The sequence below is a fragment of the Amblyraja radiata genome, chromosome 1 (genome assembly GCF_010909765.2).
Source record: "Amblyraja radiata isolate CabotCenter1 chromosome 1, sAmbRad1.1.pri, whole genome shotgun sequence".
NCBI lineage: Eukaryota > Metazoa > Chordata > Chondrichthyes > Rajiformes > Rajidae > Amblyraja > Amblyraja radiata.
Genome location: NC_045956.1, coordinates 90,859,770 through 90,880,775, shown reverse-complemented (window position 1 = coordinate 90,880,775; position 21,006 = coordinate 90,859,770). Strand labels below are relative to the sequence as shown.

General features: G+C 46.2%; 1 protein-coding gene across 1 annotated transcript; it reads left to right on the top strand.

The window, feature by feature from the left end:
* Positions 1 to 661: 661 nt before the first annotated feature.
* cckar (cholecystokinin A receptor) lies at positions 662 to 18,279 on the top strand. The gene is made up of 5 exons (XM_033026616.1): positions 662 to 1,150; positions 1,709 to 1,960; positions 3,597 to 3,858; positions 3,958 to 4,085; positions 16,777 to 18,279. The coding sequence occupies exons 1-5, from the start codon at positions 1,024 to 1,026 to the stop codon at positions 17,283 to 17,285; spliced, it is 1,278 nt and encodes a 425-aa protein (XP_032882507.1). The 5' UTR covers positions 662 to 1,023; the 3' UTR covers positions 17,286 to 18,279.
* The last annotated feature ends 2,727 nt before the right edge of the window (positions 18,280 to 21,006 follow it).

The window sequence follows — 21,006 nt, the reverse complement described above, 5'->3', positions numbered from 1 at the left end:
CATCCTTCATGTTGTTCTGGACTTTGCCAGATCTGCGGGATTCCTATTGATCTTTGCCTGGAGATCCTGTGAACCGATTAGTGCCCTACAGACCAACCCCCTCCCCTCCTACACATGATCCAGACCCCGGGAAATGGGCAACAGCGCTGGGGAGACGCCGGGAGCTAAAGGGGAATAGTGTGGGAAGGAACTGCAGATGTTGGTTTCCACCGAAGATAAACAAAAAAGGGGTAACTCCGCGGGTCAGGAAGCATCTCTGAAGAAAAGGAATATGTGGCGTTTCGGGTCGAGACCCTGCTTCTTGATTAAGGGTCTCAACCAGAAACGTCACCTATTTCTTTTCAACAGAGATACTGCCTGACCCGCTGAGTCAATAAAGAGCAACGAGCTTGTTTCGCACTAAATGTAGATAAACAAGCCTTCTTGCTAACGTCCAAAGTTTTTTTTTGTGGCGGGAAAGCAAAGCTATGTTTTGTCCTGATAGTCCCCAACATTAGAACAAATACAGATCAATAAGCTGGCATCTGCAGTTCCTCAATAAAGTGAGTGTCTTCGTTCCCCGCCGTCGCTCTGAGCGCCCGTGGGACGGGGACGGGGACGGAGGCGGAGTTGAATGTCTCCCCGGCAGGTGACTCGCTCGGTGCCGGCCTCTCCCCGCATCTTCACGTTACAGGACGCGCTTCAACACGTCCCGCCCGGAGCTCCCGATAAAACGACCCACAGCGGCGGCCACGGCTCCGGATTGGCAAATATCAAAGCGCTCGGACCATTGGTATTACACGCAGGAGGACCGCGATGTTATCTATCGGTGCCTTCACAATAAATAAGTTTTAAAGGGATAAACAGAGACATAGAACATAGCCGGGACATCCCGTATATAGAACATCCCTGCTGAGCCGATATCGCCATTGGGGTTCCTTGGAAGTCGGGAATATATTTCGGGCGATATTTATTTGAATGTATCAGTGTGTGGGTATATTGCACTGGACGGCACTGTGAGGCGGCGCTAGAAGGCAAACAGACATGGAGACGGTTACTCAGCTGCTGCTGAATCTGACGGAGATGCCGAGAGTTGCAGCGACAGCGGGGACCAGGGGCCGGAGCAGCTGCGAGGGCGACCAGTGCCGCCAGGCAGCGCGTCCCGCCAAAGGTAGGCAGCTACTGGCACTAGGGTTGCCAACTATTAGCCGGGACATCCCGTATATTGGGCTAAGTGGGTTTGTCCCATGTGGGACCGCCCTTGACTGCTCCTACCTACTGCTACTACTCGGGTCGAGGGGACTGTCGGGTCGGAGCGCCGCGTCCGGCCCCGCTGCACCCGTCCCGGGGTAGTGCAGCCCATGGAGTGCAGCAGCGGCAGCCGTGGCCCGGCCAGCTGTCCGACCCTCGCTGACCGCCGACACCACCTTCTCACAGCCGACCATCGGTTCATGAGTTGGACGGGGTGCCGGACTGACGGCGCCCGGGCCAAAACTCCTCAGCAGGCTGGGCTTTGTGTGCAGTCCAGCACCCGGGCAAACTAATCGTATGTTCACCCAGCTACGGCCGAGTCGGTCAACGAATTGCCGTCGGGAATTTGTCCCTTATTTTGACCTTTTGTCCCTTATTTGGGAGTGAGAAAGTTGGCAACCCTAACTGGCACACACCAATGCACAACCCCCCCCGGTTTTCTACTTTAAATAGTTGCCTCTTATGTCTCTCTTCACAGACCTCGATCAGACCGTGCGGATATTTCTTTACTGCCTGTTCTTCGCGTTGAGTGTGCTGGGGAATGTGCTCATCATCGCCGTCCTGCTGAAGAACAAACGGCTGCGGACTGTAACCAACACCTTCCTGCTCTCGCTGGCGGTCAGCGACCTGATGCTTTGCCTCTTCTGCATGCCCTTCACCCTCATCCCCAACCTACTCAAGAATTTCATCTTCGGGAGTGCTGTCTGCAAAGCTGTCGCCTACTTCATGGGTAACTAGACTCCAAAACAACGCGCGAAACTCCCGGCTGAGGCGTGGCATCTATTGAAAGACGGGGCAAAGCTGCCTTGCTCCAGCACTGTGTGTGTTTTTAGTTTTGCATAGCCTTTCTACCACAGCACACACACTGGCATCTCACTCAAAAAACTTGCGTTGGCTTTTATTTTGACAATGCATTTTGCATTTACACAAATTATTTCAAACAAGTGCTAAAGTCGAGACTGGGCTAAAGCGGGCATTTGGCATTTAGCTAAAGGTGCATCTCAGACATACTTTTACAGGGCTACCGTTGTAAGCATGGGATAGATACAAAAAGCAGGAGTAACTCAGCGGGTCAGGCAGCATCTCTGGAGAAACGGAATAGGTGACGTTTCGGGTCGAGACCCTTCTGAAGGTCTAAAGAAAGCTCTCGCCTATTCCCTTTCTCAAGAGATGCTGCTTGACCCGCTGAGTTACTCCAGCATTTTGTGTCTATCTTCGATTTAAACCAGCATCTGCAGTTTTTTCCTACACCGTTGTAAGCCTGCCTTTCTCCACTGTATGGACCTGTGAGAAATGCTAACGGAATGCTCCTTACTGTATCTGCGTATTTCAGCAACAGGAGGAAAGATAGTGGCCGTTTGCTTGGCTGTTAATGTTTAAACTATGTTAAATATAATCTGCATTTACTCTTATAACCCAGCCTTTGTTTTTCTACTCAGTCATGTTCATGGCTGAGATCATATATTATAATTATCAAAGGTAAAGATTTTGTTCGGTTTCCAAGGGGAAATTGTGTAATAAAATTGCATAATTGTCAAATCTCGATCTAGTTATCTTACTTACCTACTTATTTTAAAAGCACATTTCCAGAGGTCCACATACAGTACCTCAGACAGGCACGCGAACAGGTGGTGGAATGGGGGATATAGACAATGTGCAAGCAAATGGGATTAGTTTATATTGGATTTGTGGTCGGCATAGACACGGTGGACCGAAGGGCCCGTTCCAATTCTGTTCTATGCTATGATCCGGGTGCCTTAGTACGCTTCCAATCCCGAACACTAAATGCATTAAATTACAACACAATGGCTCAGATTGTTAAGATTCTAGTTGATAGAAAATATTATTGGTTTAAATTAATCAGTTGTCACCTGATAGTTAATTGGGACAGAATATGCAATCGATGTATAGACGAAACCTTCAATAAGACCGCCCTACAATCATTCATTCAAATCTGAATTGTTCTCTATTTCCTCTTATTAATAAATAAATACATATAGAATACTGGAAAAATATTGAAAGATGCATATTACATTCATTGATGCAAAACAGCTAACCCTAACAATGGCACAGATAAACAAGACCCACAAAAAACCGGAAGCAGAGCTAGTAAGGCAAAGCCCTAGCTGTGATCAAAGAAATCCATAGTTGTATTTAGATCCATAACCCAAGAAGGGTCTCGACCCGAAACGGCACCTATTCCTTCTATCCAGAGATGTTGCCTGTCCCCTGTGTTACTCCAGCATTTTGTGTCAACCCAATCCGAACCTTCGTTTTGCATTGGGAGATTGTTTTTGAATTGTGGACTATGATAGAGGAAATGCTTTTCATATTTCCAATTTGAATAATTTCTGTTTGTTTCCTAGGTATTTCTGTTAGCGTTTCCACCTTCAGTTTGGTGGCGATTTCTCTGGAGAGGTACAGTGCCATCTGCAAACCACTTAAATCCAGGGTGTGGCAAACCAGGTCTCATGCCTTCAAAGTGATTGCCGCCACTTGGTTGATCTCAGTAACCGTGATGTTACCGTATCCCATCTACAGCACGCTGGTCCCCTTCACCAGGGTCAACAATAGCACCGGTAACATGTGCCGCCTTCTCTGGCCCAACGACATCACCCAGCAGTTCTGGTAATCTCCATACTCATGATGTTCTTATTTAAACATTTATCAACACCCACCTGGGTTGAAATGAGCTTCAATCTAACGTTACATTATCTCTCACTTTAGGTATATTTTCCTGTTACTGGTTCTCTTCCTGGTCCCCGGAATAGTGATGATGATTGCATATGGATTAATATCCCGTGAGTTGTACAGCGGCATCCAGTTTGAAATGAGCCGGAGAAGGAAGAACCAAGGTAAGTGCGCAGACGGAGTTGAAAAGGTGCGGCAGTGGGTCTTCACTTCAGCTGCGCTCAGACCCTCGTCAGAGATTTCTAAAACCGAATAGAAACCTCGGCGCTCACTGTCCCATGATCTGTTAAAAACATCATTGTTAATTTAATTAAAAATTGTTGCCATATCTTGATATTTCACTGCAAATTGAAATTCCGTTCATTTAATTGGACTATAATCGGTGAAAACCTGGTGGCAGTGATGGTCAAAATGATGATTGAAAAATGAATGGCCTCAGCACATAATGAAATACACATCGTTGCAGTTTAGGTTAAAATTTCAGAGAAATTGGTAAAAGTGGACCAAACGGAAAAGCGACTGTAATCAAACTGAAAATAGCATATATTGAGATGTTGAATCAATAGATTTGACTTCCAGAGTAACTGTGACTTTTTTGGTATTGATGTTGAAATAATTTTGCTAAAAACATTTCAAGGCATTTAATTCTGATAGTTTGACCTGATATTTTACTATAAAACTGAAATTATTTTTCAGAATGAATGAGGCATTATCAAAGCTCAGCCACGGAAATGTAATGCCAAAACTAAATTCAGTTGATCTTCATTAAAAAGCTTTGGACTATAATAATTTTCTACCAAAGATGCATTTGATTTTCACTCTAAACTTTGATTCTTCTTCATGGATGTATGGAAAATTTCCACTAATAAACTGATCAGCTATTATGAATATAGAAAATACAATCAAATAATGTCCAGAGTAGTTAAATAGATTAGTACAGCAAATCACATGCCCATCGGGTCAGAATTTATGGGGAGAAAGCAGGAGAATGAGGTTAGGAGGGAGAGATAGATCAGCCATGATTGAATGGCAGAGTAGACTTGATGGGCCGAATGACCTAATTCTACTCTTATCACTTTTGATCTTATGATTTTGTTCCTGTACTATTGTCCCAGCATCTTTCACCAGTGTAAAACAACAAGTAACTCTAGTGACAACCATTAAAAGTGCAACAGTGAACTTGACATCGTCTTCACCATCTGTGGCAGTGGAATATTTTCATGACTCAATAGGTAGAAGTCAGCACCGCACATTTGTTGTGGAGATGAAGTCCCAGCCTCATACTGGCAATACCCAAACCCAGTTTGGTGCTCCACCAATCCTGACAACAAAGGTGCTAAATGGAATTTCAAATGGATTTCAAATCTGATCATCCATTAAAGCACTGTGGAATATCATCGACAGCAGAAATATACACAATGAATGAATTAATTAATTAATAAGTTTATTGGCTATGTATGTACACATACAAGGAATTTGCCTTGGTGCTCCGCTCGCAAGTAGCAACACGACATACAGTGACAATTAAGAATGACACATAAAACATTAAACATAAATAATAAAACATTCTAGTTTAAACATGTGAGTGAAATAAAATACCAGAGCAAAAGGAGTCTACAGACTTCTGGTTATTGAGTAGAGCTATTACTCGTGGAAAACAACTTTTTATGTCTGGCTGTGACGGCTTTGACAGTCCGGAATCGCCTTCCAGAGGGAAGTGCTTCAAAGAGTTTGTGGCCAGGGTGAGAGGGGTCAGAGATGATCTTACCCACTCGCTTCCTGGCCCTTGCATTGTACAGTTCGTCAATGGGGGGGAAGGTTGAAGCCAACAACCTTCTCAGCTGATCGGATGATTCGCTGCAGTCTCCGAATGTCGTGCTTGGTGGCTGAGCCAAACCAGATCATGATGGAGAAGGTGAGGACAAACACTACGATGGCCGTATAGAATTGGGCCATCATTGCCTGGGGCAGATTGTGCTTCCTCAGCTGCCGCAGGAGGTACATTCCCTGTTGGGCCTTTTTGACTGTGGAGTCGATGGTGGCCTCCCATTTCAGGTCCTTGTAGATGATGGTTCCAAGGAACTTAAAATACTCCACAGATGTGACTGTGGTGGTGTTGATGGTGAGTGAGGGGAGGGGAGGGGGAGCTCTCTGAAAGTCTACTATCAATTCCACTGTCATAAGAGCATTGAGCTCCAGGTTGTTACGAAAGCACCAGGACACTGTATAAAGTACTATTGACACTGAGTCATAAAACTTCATAAGAAGTACTTTAATAAGAATACATACAGGAACCATATACATAGGTACTGCCAGCTCGAAGTCGTAGCTTAAACTAAAAGCATGGCACCTCGCATTCCACAAGATGGCATGGTGGAAACCTGACATGGATTACGGATCGGGTCAGCAATAGCAAAACCAGACATGGAGTTGAATCAGCAATAGTGATTGATCTACATCCTCCTTTTCTTGGGAGTTTGCCTATAAGCTGAATACAAGCATGCAAAGACATAATTTATAATCTACATCTACAGCAAAGGATGGATGCAATATGAGTAATGTCAGTTTTAGTTAGTTAGTCCAGGATCTGCCTCTAGACAAAGTCTCTGTATCTTATCACAGGCTTGCAGACTCGTCCTACACTCGTTCGGTACAGCCCCACAGCAGTACTCTTTACAGGCGATGAATAAACCAGCACAGGTTTCACAGGAGACTTCTCCACAGGCCTTACAGGAGATTTTACCATCAGCACCGGCCCGACTGGCGTTCCTTCACAGGTGGAGAGACAAAATCCTGATCCCAGAACCGCTCACAGTCTGCTGTCACATGACCATCGTTTAAAGTATCGTATCCATCCTCTGTCCAAAACATATCATCTGGGTCATCTGCACAATCGTATCGAACTTGCTGCGATGGCACCGGCTCATTCACCGGTAGAACATGTCTCCGGTTAACGTCTGTAGAGAACTCCATCCGATTGAATCCTTGGTTCCGGGCACACCTCTTTGACTGTGCCCATACGGTCATATCCTTTCTGGGTCTGTAGTCGGACAGTCTGCCCCTCCGTCAGCGGTTGGAGTGGACGACTGGAATGGTCGTAATACGCCTTTTGCGTCAGTCTTTTATGTTACAACTGTGCCTGAATTACCTGAGGCTCGTAGACTTGTGGCAGAAGCAGGTGTCTTGACACGGGAAGAGTGGTTCGAGTCTGTCTGGACATTAGTCGCTGAGCTGGCGAACCGAGTGTGGGATCGCATGGAATATTGCGGAGTTTGAGAAGATCTAAAAATACGTCAGACCCGGCTCTGCTGGACCTTTCCATGACCTCCTTAGTACTGGGGACAGTCCGCTCATCCAGTCCATTCAACTGTGGATACTCCAGGCTGCTGGTGATGTGCTTAAAGTCCCAGTGTCTCGCAAAGTCCTTAAAACACTGGCTCGTGAATTGGCCACCAATATCGGACAAGGGGGAGCGAGGCGTCCCATGAACTGAGAAGTGTCTTGCAAGTTTCTTGATGACGGTCGCAGAAGAGGTTGTGCAGAGCAAGTCGATCTCGAACCACCCGGATTAAGTCTACCAGGATCAATTATCGATTGCCGCACCAGTCAAAGATGTCGGTAGCCACGTTGGACAACGGCAGGTCAGGAACAGGGCGTTGCAAAATAAGTTATTTCTGTTGATGCGGCGTCATGCTGTTGCACACAGCACAAGACGGTACCCTCTGGCTTATGTAATCCGACATAACAGGCCAGAAAAACATGCTCATTGCTCTTTGTACGGTTGCCTCAGAACCAGGATGTCCTCTGTGTATGGCGTCAAAGTACTCCTGTTGGAGCGAAGCCGGGATCACTGCCTTGTGACCCTTCTTGATGACTCAATTTTCAATGGAAAATTCGTCTCGGGCAGGAAAGTTGGGCTGAATAGTAGGCGGAAGCAAATGCTGCTTGCTAGGCCATCCGTGATTGATGACTGAGGTGAGTATCTGCAGGGTGGCATCCTCTGCCATGCGAACCACAAAAGTATCCAGACGGGAAGGACGAATAAAGTCGACTGTGATAACATAAAAAGTGTTAATTTCAGCTGTGTGCTGGGCATTTGTCCTCCTGGGAGCGCGAGATAGAGTGTCAGCCAGATACATGTGCTTACCCCATTTGTAAATGAGAGTGATGTTGTACTTCCGGAGCTGCAGCATCATTCTTTGCAGCCTCGCAGGAGCAGCGTGTATAGGCTTGTTTAAAATGGTGACCAAAGGCTGGTGGTCAGTCTCTATGGTTAGAGCCTTAGCAAAGATGTAATCGTGTGAATTTGACACATGCAAAGACCACCGCCAGCAATTCCTTCTCAATCTGAGCATACCTCGTCTCCGTGTCCGCCATCGTTCTGGAAGCATAGGCAAAAGGCTTGCCATCCTGCAGGCATGCAGCGCCGAGGCTGTACTGGGATGAGTCGCAGGTCAAAGTGACAGGCTGATTGACATCGAAATAAACCAGGGTAGGGGGGCACGACATCTGTTGTTTGAGTGTGTCACAAGCAAGTTGATGTTGTTCGTGCCACTTCCAGGCAGTGTCTTTGTGAGTAAGCTGCCATAGGGGAGCCATGAGCTCGCTGAAGTTGGGAGTGAACTTACCGAAGTAATTAACCATGCCCAGAATTCTCTGCAGGCTGGCAACATCAGTTGGCGCTGACATCTCGCTGATAGCTGCAGTCTTGGAAGGATCTGCCTTGAGGCCGTCACTTGTAGCTCACCTGGTTAGCACAGAACCGACACTTGTGGTGATTGAATTTCAAGTTCACTTCTCTGGCACACTCAAGCACTTTCTTTAAATTAGCGTCATGCTGTTCCATGTCTTTGCCAATAACAATAATGTCATCTACAATGATTGCACAAGGGAATCTATCAAAGAGCTGTTCCATAGAACGCTGAAATACCTCACTGGCCGAGCTGATACCGAACGGCATCCGCAGGAATCTGTAGTAGCCGAAAGCAGTGCTGAAGGTGGTAAGCATAGATAATGCATGATCCAGGAGGATTTGCCAGAAGGAGCTCTTGGCGTCTAGCACAGAGAATACTGCTGCCTTACCCATGTGGGCAGCTACTTCCTCCACGGTATGCATGGGGTGATGGGGCCTTTTGAGTGCGGGGTTTAGGTCCCTGGGATTGATACGAATGCGAATCTCCTGCTTGTTAGTGGCAGCTAACATTGAAGACACCTAGTCAGTGGGTTGCGAAACAGGTACAATGACTCCCAGTGCTTCCATTCTGTCCAGTTCGGCTTTGACCCGGTCCCACATGGCAATGGGTACACGGTGAGCAGGATGAACCATGGGTCTTACATCTGGGTCTATAGTCATAGAATACGTAATCGGTAGCATACCATGCTCCCTGGTGAAAAGATCATGATAGTCTGTGAGAATACGCTGTGTTGAATCAGGAGCTGGAGTTAGTTGGTGCACAGCCTTGCTGAAGGAAACCAGTCCCATAACTTTGCAGGCATCATAGCCCAAAAGTGGTACGACCTTGCTGTCGACGACATAAAACTCCAGCTTCTATGATTGATCTCCTCGATGGCCCTGCAGCTTTACACTACCGACCGGGTTGACTTCACTACCACCATATCCCAAAACGAAGACGAGAGGTTCCAGCTTTTGTAAAGCTTCAGCCATCTCTGAGAGTGTAAAAAACCCATAAAAATAGCAGCCGAAGTCGATCCGAAATTCACTTCTGACACCATGTATAAAGTACTATTGACACTGAGTCATAAAACTTCATAATAAGTACTTTAATAGGAATACATACAGGAACCATACACATAGGTACTGTAGGCTTGAAATTGTGGTTTAAACTAAAAGCATAGCTGCTCGCATTCCACAAGATGGCATGGTGGAAACCCGACATGGATTACAGATCGGCAATAGCAAAACCAGACATTGATCAATAGTAATTGATCTACAGACGCCAGCTGTGTCACTTCCTGTCTGTAGGCAGATTCCTCCCCATCCTGGATCAGTCCAATCAGCGTTGTGTCGTCCGCAAACTTGAGAAACTTGACAGAGAAGTCTGTGGAGGTGCAGTCATTGGTGTAGAGAGAGTAAAGGAGTGGAGAGAGTATGCAGCCTTGCGGTGCTCCTATGCTGAGGGTCTGCGGGTCCGAGATGTGCAAGGAATATGCTCGGGAGTGGTGTGCGTGATCCTCGTCGCCGGAGTCGGGTGAGTACTCCAGAGAGCTTCCCACAGGTCCTCCTCCGTCTCAAGACCTTGAACGCAACCACAGCCCCGCCGACGAGTATGTCCAAATAATCCAGCGAGTGAGAAATCCGGTACGATGTTTGGAGGTACCGTATGTCCGATGTTAATGAGTGCCTCTCTCGTGAAAGTAATCTTTGTTGGGTTTTCACAGACGACACAAATGAACAAACACATATAACACAACAAAGAGCAGTACACCGTGGCAGTCATCGTTAGCTCCAGCCGGAACGTGGAATTTCATCGAAGCACATTCTGTAAACTTATGGCTCAGCATCTTCCCTATGCGTCTATCAGTGTTGAACGAGAAAACCACCACTGGTTCAATGAGGAGTTTAGATTAACTTGTCGGAAGCATGACCAGCTAAAAATACTGGCGTACCAGCTTTGTGAAGCCATGGCATGGGACAATGTGCGCTGAACCAGCAGGCAATAGACTAGGGAGCTCAATGATCCCACAATCAAAACGTCAGAGCAAAGCTCTGCATTCTACCGCATTTAGTCCTGATGAACAATTAAACAGCCAAAAGGAGAAGGGAACAAGAACATTCCCATCCTCAACTAATGCAAGGCTCGGCATGTGAATACAAAAGAAAAGGACAGAATATGTACAAGCTTGATCAGCCAGAAGTGCCAGGTGGAAGATCCATTTCAGATTCCTCTTGAATCTCCTCCCATCACAGAAGCCAGGCTCCAGACAATTTGTGTCCCTTGCATTGTATCAAGGAACAGCTGAGAGCTCTGAATACAGAAAAGCCTATAGGGTCCTACAACATCCCAGCTGTGGTACTGAAAGACTGCACTCCAGAATTAGTTGCCGTCTAGACATAACACAAGCACTTCCAACATGTGGAAAATTGTCCAGATATGTAGGGTTCACAATAAACAGGATAAGTCCAGTGCGGCAAATTACTACCAAATCAATCAATTTACTCTTATTCCTGAGCAAAATGACAGAAGCCATTATTGACAGTATTCTCTTGAGGAAATTACTCCACATTAACTACCTACCAAAATCCATTATCTTTTTTACCAGAAACTTTCAACTTCCAACCTTATCAGGGCCTTCGTACAAACATGTCCCTAGAAGCTGTATTACGGAGATGGGTCAGTGACTGCCCATAACATCAAAGCAACACTTGACCCGTGCTGGAGTGACTCAGCGGGTCAGGCAGTATCTCTGGAGAAGGTGGATGTGATGTTTCGGGCCGGGACTCTTGTTCAGACGAGTTTAGTTTATGATGAGGGAGGGGGTGGGGTATTGGAAGAAAGCTGCAAGTGAGGTGGAGGGAGGACAAGGTCTGACAGGTGATAGGTAGATACAGGTGATTGGGGGGGGGGGGGGGGGGTGATTGACAGATGGTTGAACAAAGGCAAGAGATGAAAAGACAAAGGTGTGAGATAAGGAGAGGAGATGTGCGAATTGTGAAGCCCGAGGTGGAACATAGGTGGAAGGAGAGGGTGGAATGGGGAACGAAGGAGAGGGTGGAATGGGGAACGGGAGAAGTGAATGCATGTCCAGGGGGGGGGCACAGGAAGGTGGGAGGGAGGTGGGGAGGAGAGGGATGGGAGAGGGTTGTTTGTAGGTTAGTTATCTAAAATTGGAGATTTCAATGTTCATACCAACAGGTTGTAAGTGGAATATGAGGCGCTGTTCCTCCAGTTTGCGTGTGGCCTCACTCTTGCAATGGAAGAGGCCCAAGATGGAGAGATTAGTTTGGGAACGGAAAGAGCAATTTAAATGGTTAGCAACTGGGAGATCCAGCAGGTCTGGACCCGATGTGGGGGGGCTGCCGAGAACAAAGAGGGGCCCGATGTGAGGGGGCTGCCGAGAACAAAGAGGGGCCCGGGGGGTTAAGAAGAGAAGAGGGACCTTCGGGACTATATTAAATCCTTTTGTAATTTTGTTGGGGTGGTGGGGGGTGGGGGAAGGGAGTGAAAACTGTGTTTACTAAAGAAATACAACATCTCGGATGTCCTAGAATGGAAAGCCTTATTTTGGAAACAAATCCGGCGGAGATAGCGAAATTGACATTCGGGGATGGCATCGTTGCAAGAGGCAGGGTGGGAGGAGGTGCAATTCAGATAACTGTGAGAGCCAAAGAGTTTATGGTAATCAGCCATTCTCCTGTAATGGAGACAGAGATCAAGAAAGATGCCAGACAGTTCATGATTTGGAGGACAGGTTGGAAGTTAGTGGTTAAGTTAATGAAATCATTGAGTCCGACATGGGTGAAGGAGGCAGCCCTGATGCAGTCATCGATGTAGTGGAGAAAGAGTTGGGGAATGAGCCAATGTATGTTTGGAACAGCGTCTGTTCGACATAACCAACAAAAAGGCAGGCATAGCTTGGGGCCGATGCGAGTGCCAATGGCTGCACCTTCAATTTGAACAAAGTAAGAGGAGTCAAAAGAAAAGTTATTGAGGATGAGGGCAGGTTGTGTCAGGCAGAGGAGAGGGTTAGTAGAGGGGAACTGATTGTGATTCTGCCCCCACCTCTCTCGCAGCTTTCTGCCACCACAATCTTACTGGAGAAGGGTTCCGATCCCAAAGTAGCTTATCCAAGTTCTCCAGAGATGCTGCCTGACCCACTCAGTTGCTCCAGCACCTTATGTCTTTTTTGTAGACCAGCATCTGCAGTTCCTTATGGTGTAAATGTGACATGGTAAAATTGATATCAATGGGCATTAAGGTAAAGCACATTAGAACCTAGTGACCCAGAGTCAACTGTTTTTAGCAGTTTTGTCATTCCTACCATTATTAAGCTAGTAAAGGTGATGTACACTGGTGATTACACGATACTCAATTCCAATCACAACTCCCCAGTAAATGAAGTAAGCCATGCATTCTCGCAGCAAGATCGAAACAACATTGAGATGTGGGCTGATAGGTGCCATGAAAATTGCACACAAGAAAGACCTTAATCACCTACCCTTGAAATCCCTTGATAATGATAGTCTCCACCCTTTCAATGTCCTGGAGATTGCAGTTAATCCAAAGGTGAACTGCACCAGCCATATAAATGACAAGAATTGGTCAGAGGCTGGGTATCCTGCAGCAAGTGAGTCACTTATTATTTGAATGGTGGCCGATTAGGAAAGGGGGAGATGCAACGAGACCTGGGTGTCATGGTACACCAGTCATTAAAAGTAGGCATGCAGGTGCAGCAGGCAGTGAAGAAGGCGAATGGTATGTTAGCATTCATTGCAAAAGGATTTGAGTATAGGAGCAGGGAGGTTCTACTGCAGTTGTACAGGGTCTTGGTGAGACCACACCTGCAGTATTGCGTACAGTTTTGGTCTCCTAATCTGAGGAAGGACATTCTTGCCACAGAGGGAGTACAGAGAAGGTTCACCAGACTGATTCCTGGGATGTCAGGACTTTCATATGAAGAAAGACTGGATAGACTCGGTTTGTACTCGCTATAATTTAGAAGATTGAGGGGGGATCTTATAGAAACTTACAAAAAAATTCTTAAGGGGTTGGACAGGCTAGATGCAGGAAGATTGTTCCCGATGTTGGGGAAGTCCAGAACAAGGGGTCATAGTTTAAGGATAAGGGGGAAATCTTTTAGGACCGAGATGAGGAAAACATTTTTCACACAGAATCTCTGGAATTCTCTGCCACAGAAGGTAGTTGAGGCCAGTTCATTGGCTATATTTAAGAGGGAGTTAGATGTGGCCCTTGTGGCTAAAGGGATCAGGGGGTATGGAGAGAAGGCAGGTACAGGATACTGAGTTGGATGATCAGCCATGATCATATTGAATGGCGGTGCAGGCTCGAAGGGCCGAATGGCCTACTCCTGCACCTATTTTCTATGTTTCTATGTTTCCTGCCACCCCAAGGCCTTTTCACCATCTACTGGACACAAATCAGGACTACAATAAAATATTCTCCTGTTACCAGGAGGGGGACAGTGTCAACAATTCCATGGAGCTCATCACCATCCATGATGAAGCAGATTGCTTGGTTGCTTGATTGGCACCCAATCAGTCACCTCAAGCACTCATTCTTCCACTGCTTGTGCAGAGCGAATGTGTACCTTCAACAAACCATGCTGCAGTTACTCACCCAGCACTTACAACAGCACTTCCAAAACTCACAACCTCTATCACCAGGAAGGACAATGGTGGCAGGTGTCTAGAAACACCACCGCCATGCAGCTTCCCCTCCATGTCACTGACTATCCAGACTCAGAAATAGATTGCAGGCCCATCACTATTGCTGAGTCTTAATCTCAAACTCCCTGCCAATGGGGAGAATAAAATGGGATCGGTGTAACATTTGTGTAAAATGGGTGCTTGATGATCCATGAAGCCCATTCTTTCTATTCAACCGCTTCCAGAAGATCACTTTGCACAAGAGAGCTGAAATTAGGCAAACATCTCATTCCTAGCTCCAAGAAACAAAGTCCTAAACTGCCCAACATCTCCTTATAGGTCAGGCCCTCGTATCCATGTAACATCCTCGTAAATCTTCTCTGCACTCTTTCCAGTGCTTTGAGGCAAATGATGGAAAGCATTGTAGCTGAGCAATCATGTTATTATTTTCCAAATCGGTAGAATCAACATGGGTTTTTGAAAGGGAAATCCTGTTTGATAATTTAATGATGGTTGTTTGATGTTGAGAGAACCTCAAGATGGAGAGTGTTTGGATTTCCAAGCACCATGTAAAAGGTTACTGAACGCAGATATGTTTTGAAGAATGGTCTCGACCCGAAACGCCACCCATTCCTTTCATCCAGAGATGCTGCCTGTCCCGCTGAGTTACTCCAGCATTTTGGTTCTATCTTCCGTTTAAACCAGCATCTGCAGTTAAACCAGCATCCACAATAAAAGGTTACTGCATCAGGTACGAGCTCATGGCATTGGTGGTAACATACTAGCATGGCTTGAGAATTGCTTAACCAACAGAAAGCAGAGGGCTGGGACAAATTACTTATTTTTCATGTTTGCATGCTGTAACCAGGGGATCAGTGCTGGAGCCTCAATTATTTACAATCTATACTGGTGACTAAGATGAAGGGACTGAGTATATTTTAGGCAAATGTCCAATGATAGGTGGGAATGCAAACTGGGAGGAAGGATTAAAGAGTCTACCAAGGAACGTAGGAAAGTGAGCTGGCAAAAATCCGTCAGATGTGGTGTAATGGAGAAACATTACATCGATCCAAAAGGAAAGGTTACAGAGACAACGTGAATAGTGTTTAAGGACTACAGATAATGTGATCCTGGTATAAGCAAACAGTGAGTCAGCCTGCAGTTATAGCAAGTAATTGGAAAGACAAATAGTGTTGTTTTTTATTGCCAGAGGGATAGAGTGGAACATTCTGATGCATCTGTCTGCGAGCTGGTAAAATTACGCATGGCATAATGCACATAATGTTATTCTCCTTGTTTCCAGGACGGAAATACTCGCATTGCAGGCAGTTCAGGGAAGGTTCAATGGGCTGATCCCTCGAATGTAGACTCTTGCTCCTATTTCTCACATTCTTATATATTTAACAAAATTGGCCATGGTAATTTATCCCGCGTATAAATGAATGGCAGAATCTGGAGAGAAAGAAGGGGACATGGGTCTGAATGGGTCTGAAGAAGGGATCCGACCCAAAACTCCACCTATTCCTTTTCTCTCTGACCCACTAACTTAGTCCAGCATTTCATGTCTATCTTCGATGCTAACCAGCATCTGCAGTTCCTTCCTACACATTTTGTGTACTGCATAAGGTCTTCGTCTACTCTGCCATTCAATCATGGCTGATCTATCTCTCCCTCCTAAACCCATTCTCCTGCCTTCACCCCATAACCCCTGACAAGCGTACTAATCAGGAATCTATCTATCTCTGCCATAAAAATATCCATTGACAATGTAATGCGAAGCTCTATAAGGCGCTGGTCAGGCCGCATTTGGCGTATTGTGAGCATTTTTGGGCCTCATATCTGAGGAGGGAATTGCTGGCTGTGGAGAGGATGCATAGGAGGTTTACAAGAATGATCCCATGAATGAGTGGGTCAACATATCATGGACGTTTGACGACACTGTGCCTGTACTCACTGGAGTTTAGAAGAATGATGGGGGACCTGATTGAAAGGCACAAAGGGCCAAATGGCCTACTCCTGCACCTATTTTCAATGTTTCTATGAAATGTACCGAATAGTGAAAGGCTTGGATAGAGTGGATGTGGAGAAGATGTTTCCAATAGTGGGAGAGTCTAGGACTAGAGGTCATAGCCCCAGAATTAAAGAACGTTCCTTTAGGAAGGAGATGAGGAGGAATTTATTTTGTCAGAGGGTGGTGAATCTGTGGAATCATTTGCCACAGAAGGCTGTGGAAGCCAAGTCAGTGGATATTTTTAAGGCAGAGATAGATGTTTTATTAGTACGGGTGTCAGGGGAAATGGGGAGAAGGCAGGAGAATGGGGTTAGGGGGGAAAGATAGATCAGCCAGATCAGTGAATGGCTGCGTAGACTTGATGGGCCAAATGGCCTAGTTCTGCTCCTGTCATTTATGACATTATGACCTTATACTGGCCGACGGGTCACTGGAACTGGTTAAATGGGTAACGGGGAACTCCGGATCATGTGTGAATTTGTCGGTGTTTTATTCACAGAACGGAACAGCAACAGGGGCGACAGGAACTGTGAGGAGGGAGATGGGTGTTATATGCAACACGTCAAACGCAGGAGGACAATGGAGATGCAGGGATTATCAAGCAGCAGTCGCACTAAAACGAGCAGAGCAAGAAGCACCAGTTCCACTGCGAACTTAGTGGCGAAAAAGGGAGTGATTCGGATGCTGATTGTGATTGTGATCATGTTCTTCATCTGCTGGACTCCGATCTTCTGTGTCAACGCTTGGCGAGCGTTTGACAAGCTGTCCGCCGACAGATTCCTGTCCGGGACGCCCATTTCATTCATCCATCTGCTCTCTTATACATCGGCCTGTGTAAACCCCATCATCTACTGCTTCATGAATAAGCGATTCCGCGTGGCTTGCTTCGCCACTTTTGCCTGCTGTCCCCAGCAGCGTGTCCAGCTGAGAGAAGTGGAGGACGAGGGTCGGACCACCACCGCCTCCCTGTCCAAGAACACCTACACCAACGTCTCGCCCCCCTCCTGACCTGGACGCCACGACCTCAGTTATAATGTTCGCGCATTGGCCCCGTCTATTTAAACAGATATTCGCCTCGTCCAATTGACCACTATTTATTTCGTTTGCAAGCGATGCGTCGACAATGACACAAGAAGAGAAGGACCATGAAATCTGTTTCAAGAGTCAAGAGAGTTTTATTGTCATATGTCCCGAAACGAAACAATTAAGTTCTTACTTCCCGAGTACTGTAAACACCACTCTGTAAACACGTGACGACAACAAACACGCAAAAAGACACCGCTTTCCCTGGACATTATTTGCAGAGAATAAAACACACTGCACAGTCGAGATTACGTTTAATTATTCTTTCCGATGCATCTCTGTCGCCTGCTTCTTGTGGCCATTCCTCAAACATTGGCGGCAGGAAGAAGACTGATTGTAAGCAAATGATTAAAACAGTGATTACTTTGCTGGCAATGATTATGTTAGGGGATTAGGGTGTGTGGCAGCCAGTGAGCGCCACGGGCTGAAGTATTTATTTACTATACGATACACTGACTACGTTGTGTCCGCCAGTGCACCAGGAGCGGATGGTGGCATCTGTCTGCCCTGGACCCCCCTCTACCTCGCCTCCATCAGCCAGGAGAGGCAGCTGAAGACGATCTCGGCCTGAAACGTCGCCCATTCCTTCTCTCCAGAGTTGCTGGCTATCCCGCTGTTACCCCAGCATTTTGTGTCTATCTTCAGTCTCCACCACAGTCGTTACAAATGCGTCCCCGCGTTTACTTTGCCAGGATCCACAGTCCGTTGACAGAAGCGGAATCCTTGAAATACGTGTAACCAGAAGTCACGATGTCTGTAAGATCGGTGCACCCGTCCAGCCCTCAAAGTCGCCACGCTTGCCCCGCTGCTCTATGTTTGGTTTTCCAATAAACGACAAATGCACATCAGCGTATTCTTGTTTTGATTCCCGCTCACAGCTTGCTGGTGCGCTTCCTGCAGCGTCCTTATACCACACCTACAGGCACGTACCAACCGCAGCTGACCCCATCCCCATTCAGTCCCCACTTGACACCAATACCGCTCAAATGTCGACCTAAACCAAGGCCGAGTCGCAGTAAACCACAAGACAAACCATCCTGGGGTGCACGGTTCAACTAGTGGGAAACCAGTGGATAACACAGAAACGTGTTCAAAAGGGAACTGCAGATGCTGGAATATCGAAGGTACACAAAATTGCTGGGGAAACTCAGCGGGTGCAGCAGCATCTATGGAGCGAAGGAAATAGGCGACGTTTCGGGCCGAAACCCTTCTTCAGACTGAACACAGAAACAGCTGGTTTAGCACGGGGGTCCAGAGATGCTGCCTGACCTGTTGAGTTACTCAAGCACTTTGTCTATCATCCAAACGCTCTCGTTCACAAATTGCGCCGTGATATTTTTTGGACAGCAATCTAAAATGTGGAGGTTTTTGCCAGTGGAGTTAATTCACGTCCCCCCACCGCCCATCACAATCAATATGTAAAGTAAACAAAATTCATTTTATTTTGTGGAATAGACAATGAAAATGGAAAACAATATGAACACTGGCACCAGTTAGGACATGAATACAGTTTAACCGCCTCGACCAAGAGGCAATAGTGTTTAATTGCGACATGTACCGAAAACGGAACCATACAATTCTTACTAATAGCAACGTAACACAATAAACAAAATAAACGTTAATACATTTAAAAATACAATATTAGTGCAAACTAATACTATATGCCACTACTATACCTCTTGATGACAAATTCTCCTCCCCCCCTCCCCCCTCATCCGTACACGTAGAGAGCAGATAAATACAATGCCGATTGACTGATTCCTGATCAGATCTTGGGCTATACCACGAACACAATTGTGGGTCTCCCAGTGGTCCGCCCTGATCGCCGGTGCTATGTGAAGGTTGCATCTTCTCCATGTGATTTGTGGGCACAGCACACTGGATGTGACATTAGTGAGTGTTGATCTGCCGACACTGAAATGGCTTCCAGAAGTCTGCATAAGGAGCAGAACATAAAATCAATCAATTTGTAGCACTGATGTGACTTCAGCACTCTATATAATAACTGTCAATTTCACACAGTGGAAACGTCAGCAGAAAATGACCCATCGTAACCAGCATGATTTTAAGTCGTTCATGGGCCACCTCAAGCCAACAGTTGGGCAATTGGGCAAGAAACGGCAAGTGTTGGAATCTTGAGCAAACAAGTGCTGGAGGAATGAATGCAGGGTAGGCAGCATCAGCGGAGGGAATTGACAGACGACAGTTCTGTTTGGGACCCTTCTTCAGACTGATGGAGTGTGAGATGTGGGGGGGGGGGGTCGGGGAGCACACTGGAAAAGAGCATTGGGGGTGGAGCAAAGCCTGAGAATGATAGGACACGTGAGGATTAGTGAGTAGCAGATCGGTGAAATAAGTGACTACATTTAGACGTGAGAAGGAAAAGGTTGACAGCTAAGAAGTGAGGAGCGAAATGTAAAGCTGGAGGGATGGATACAAGTGGAAGGGGCTTGTTTCTATGATTCCACTGCCATTCTAAAGCCAAGATAAGCTGTATAGTTTCTAATATAATTTGGTAATAATGAGTCACGGACATGTGATAGGAGTAGAATTAGGCCATTCGGCCCATCAAGTCTACTCCGCCATTCAATCGCAGCTGATCTATCTCTCCCTCTTAGCCCCATTATCCTACCTTCTCCCCATAACTTCTGACAACTGATCAAGAATTCTAGAGTTTAATTATCTCCAGTTGACATCTCCAGCAACAAGTGGTCTTTTGTGCAAATTGGAAATTGGATTACAGTATATTGGCAGCTCGTTGAATGTAATGGTGGGTATCGAGCATTAAAAACCATCTTTCCAGTCACTATTCTTTTTCAGCTACTGCCGAAGACAAAGTTCCACCCACTAGAGTTTCTCCTATGAAAGCTAGTAAATTAAATGGATTCTTGTAACCCGTGTTCAGAGAGCAGAGACAATCAATCAATGGATTCAAATGTCTCGCACAGTGGAGATCTGCAATGAAGTTGGGTGTTTGTGGAAATTCAATCCACTGATTTAGTTGCCAACAGATAAGTGACATAGTAAGATCCCCAAAGAAAACTCAGACCAAGTGAGGCAAATCACAAATTGCTGTTGTCTTTTGAAGCAGTCCATTGTATGAGTTTGCCACCGTCCAGAATTACATCCCTTTGCATTGCAGCAGTGCTTATTCTTCAAAGTTGCTAGGCAATCGTGAAGCGTCTTTTATTTTATCTGTGGAATTCTCTGCAACAGAAGGTAGTTGAGGCCAGTTCAATAGCTGGATTTAAGAGGGAGTTAGATGTGGCCCTTGTGGCTAAAGGGATCAGGGGGTATGGAGAGAAGGCAGGTATGGGAATTGATTTAGATGATCAGCCATGATCATATTGAATGGCGGTGCAGGCTCGAAGGGCCGAATGGCCTACGCCTGCACCTATTTTCTATGTTACTATTAGTGGGGGGGGGGGGGGGGGGGGGTGGAGGCAATGGCTAAGACCCAACTTGTTTAATTGACTAGCAACTCCAAGGAAAGGGATGCCATGAATTTTATTAGCTTAATGAATTGCAGGGCGGCACAGTGGTGCAGCGGTAGAGTTGAAGCCTTACTGAGCCAGGATTATACCCTGACTGCGGGTGCTGTCTGTATGGAGTTTGTACGTTCCCCATAGGATGCGTGGGTTTCCCC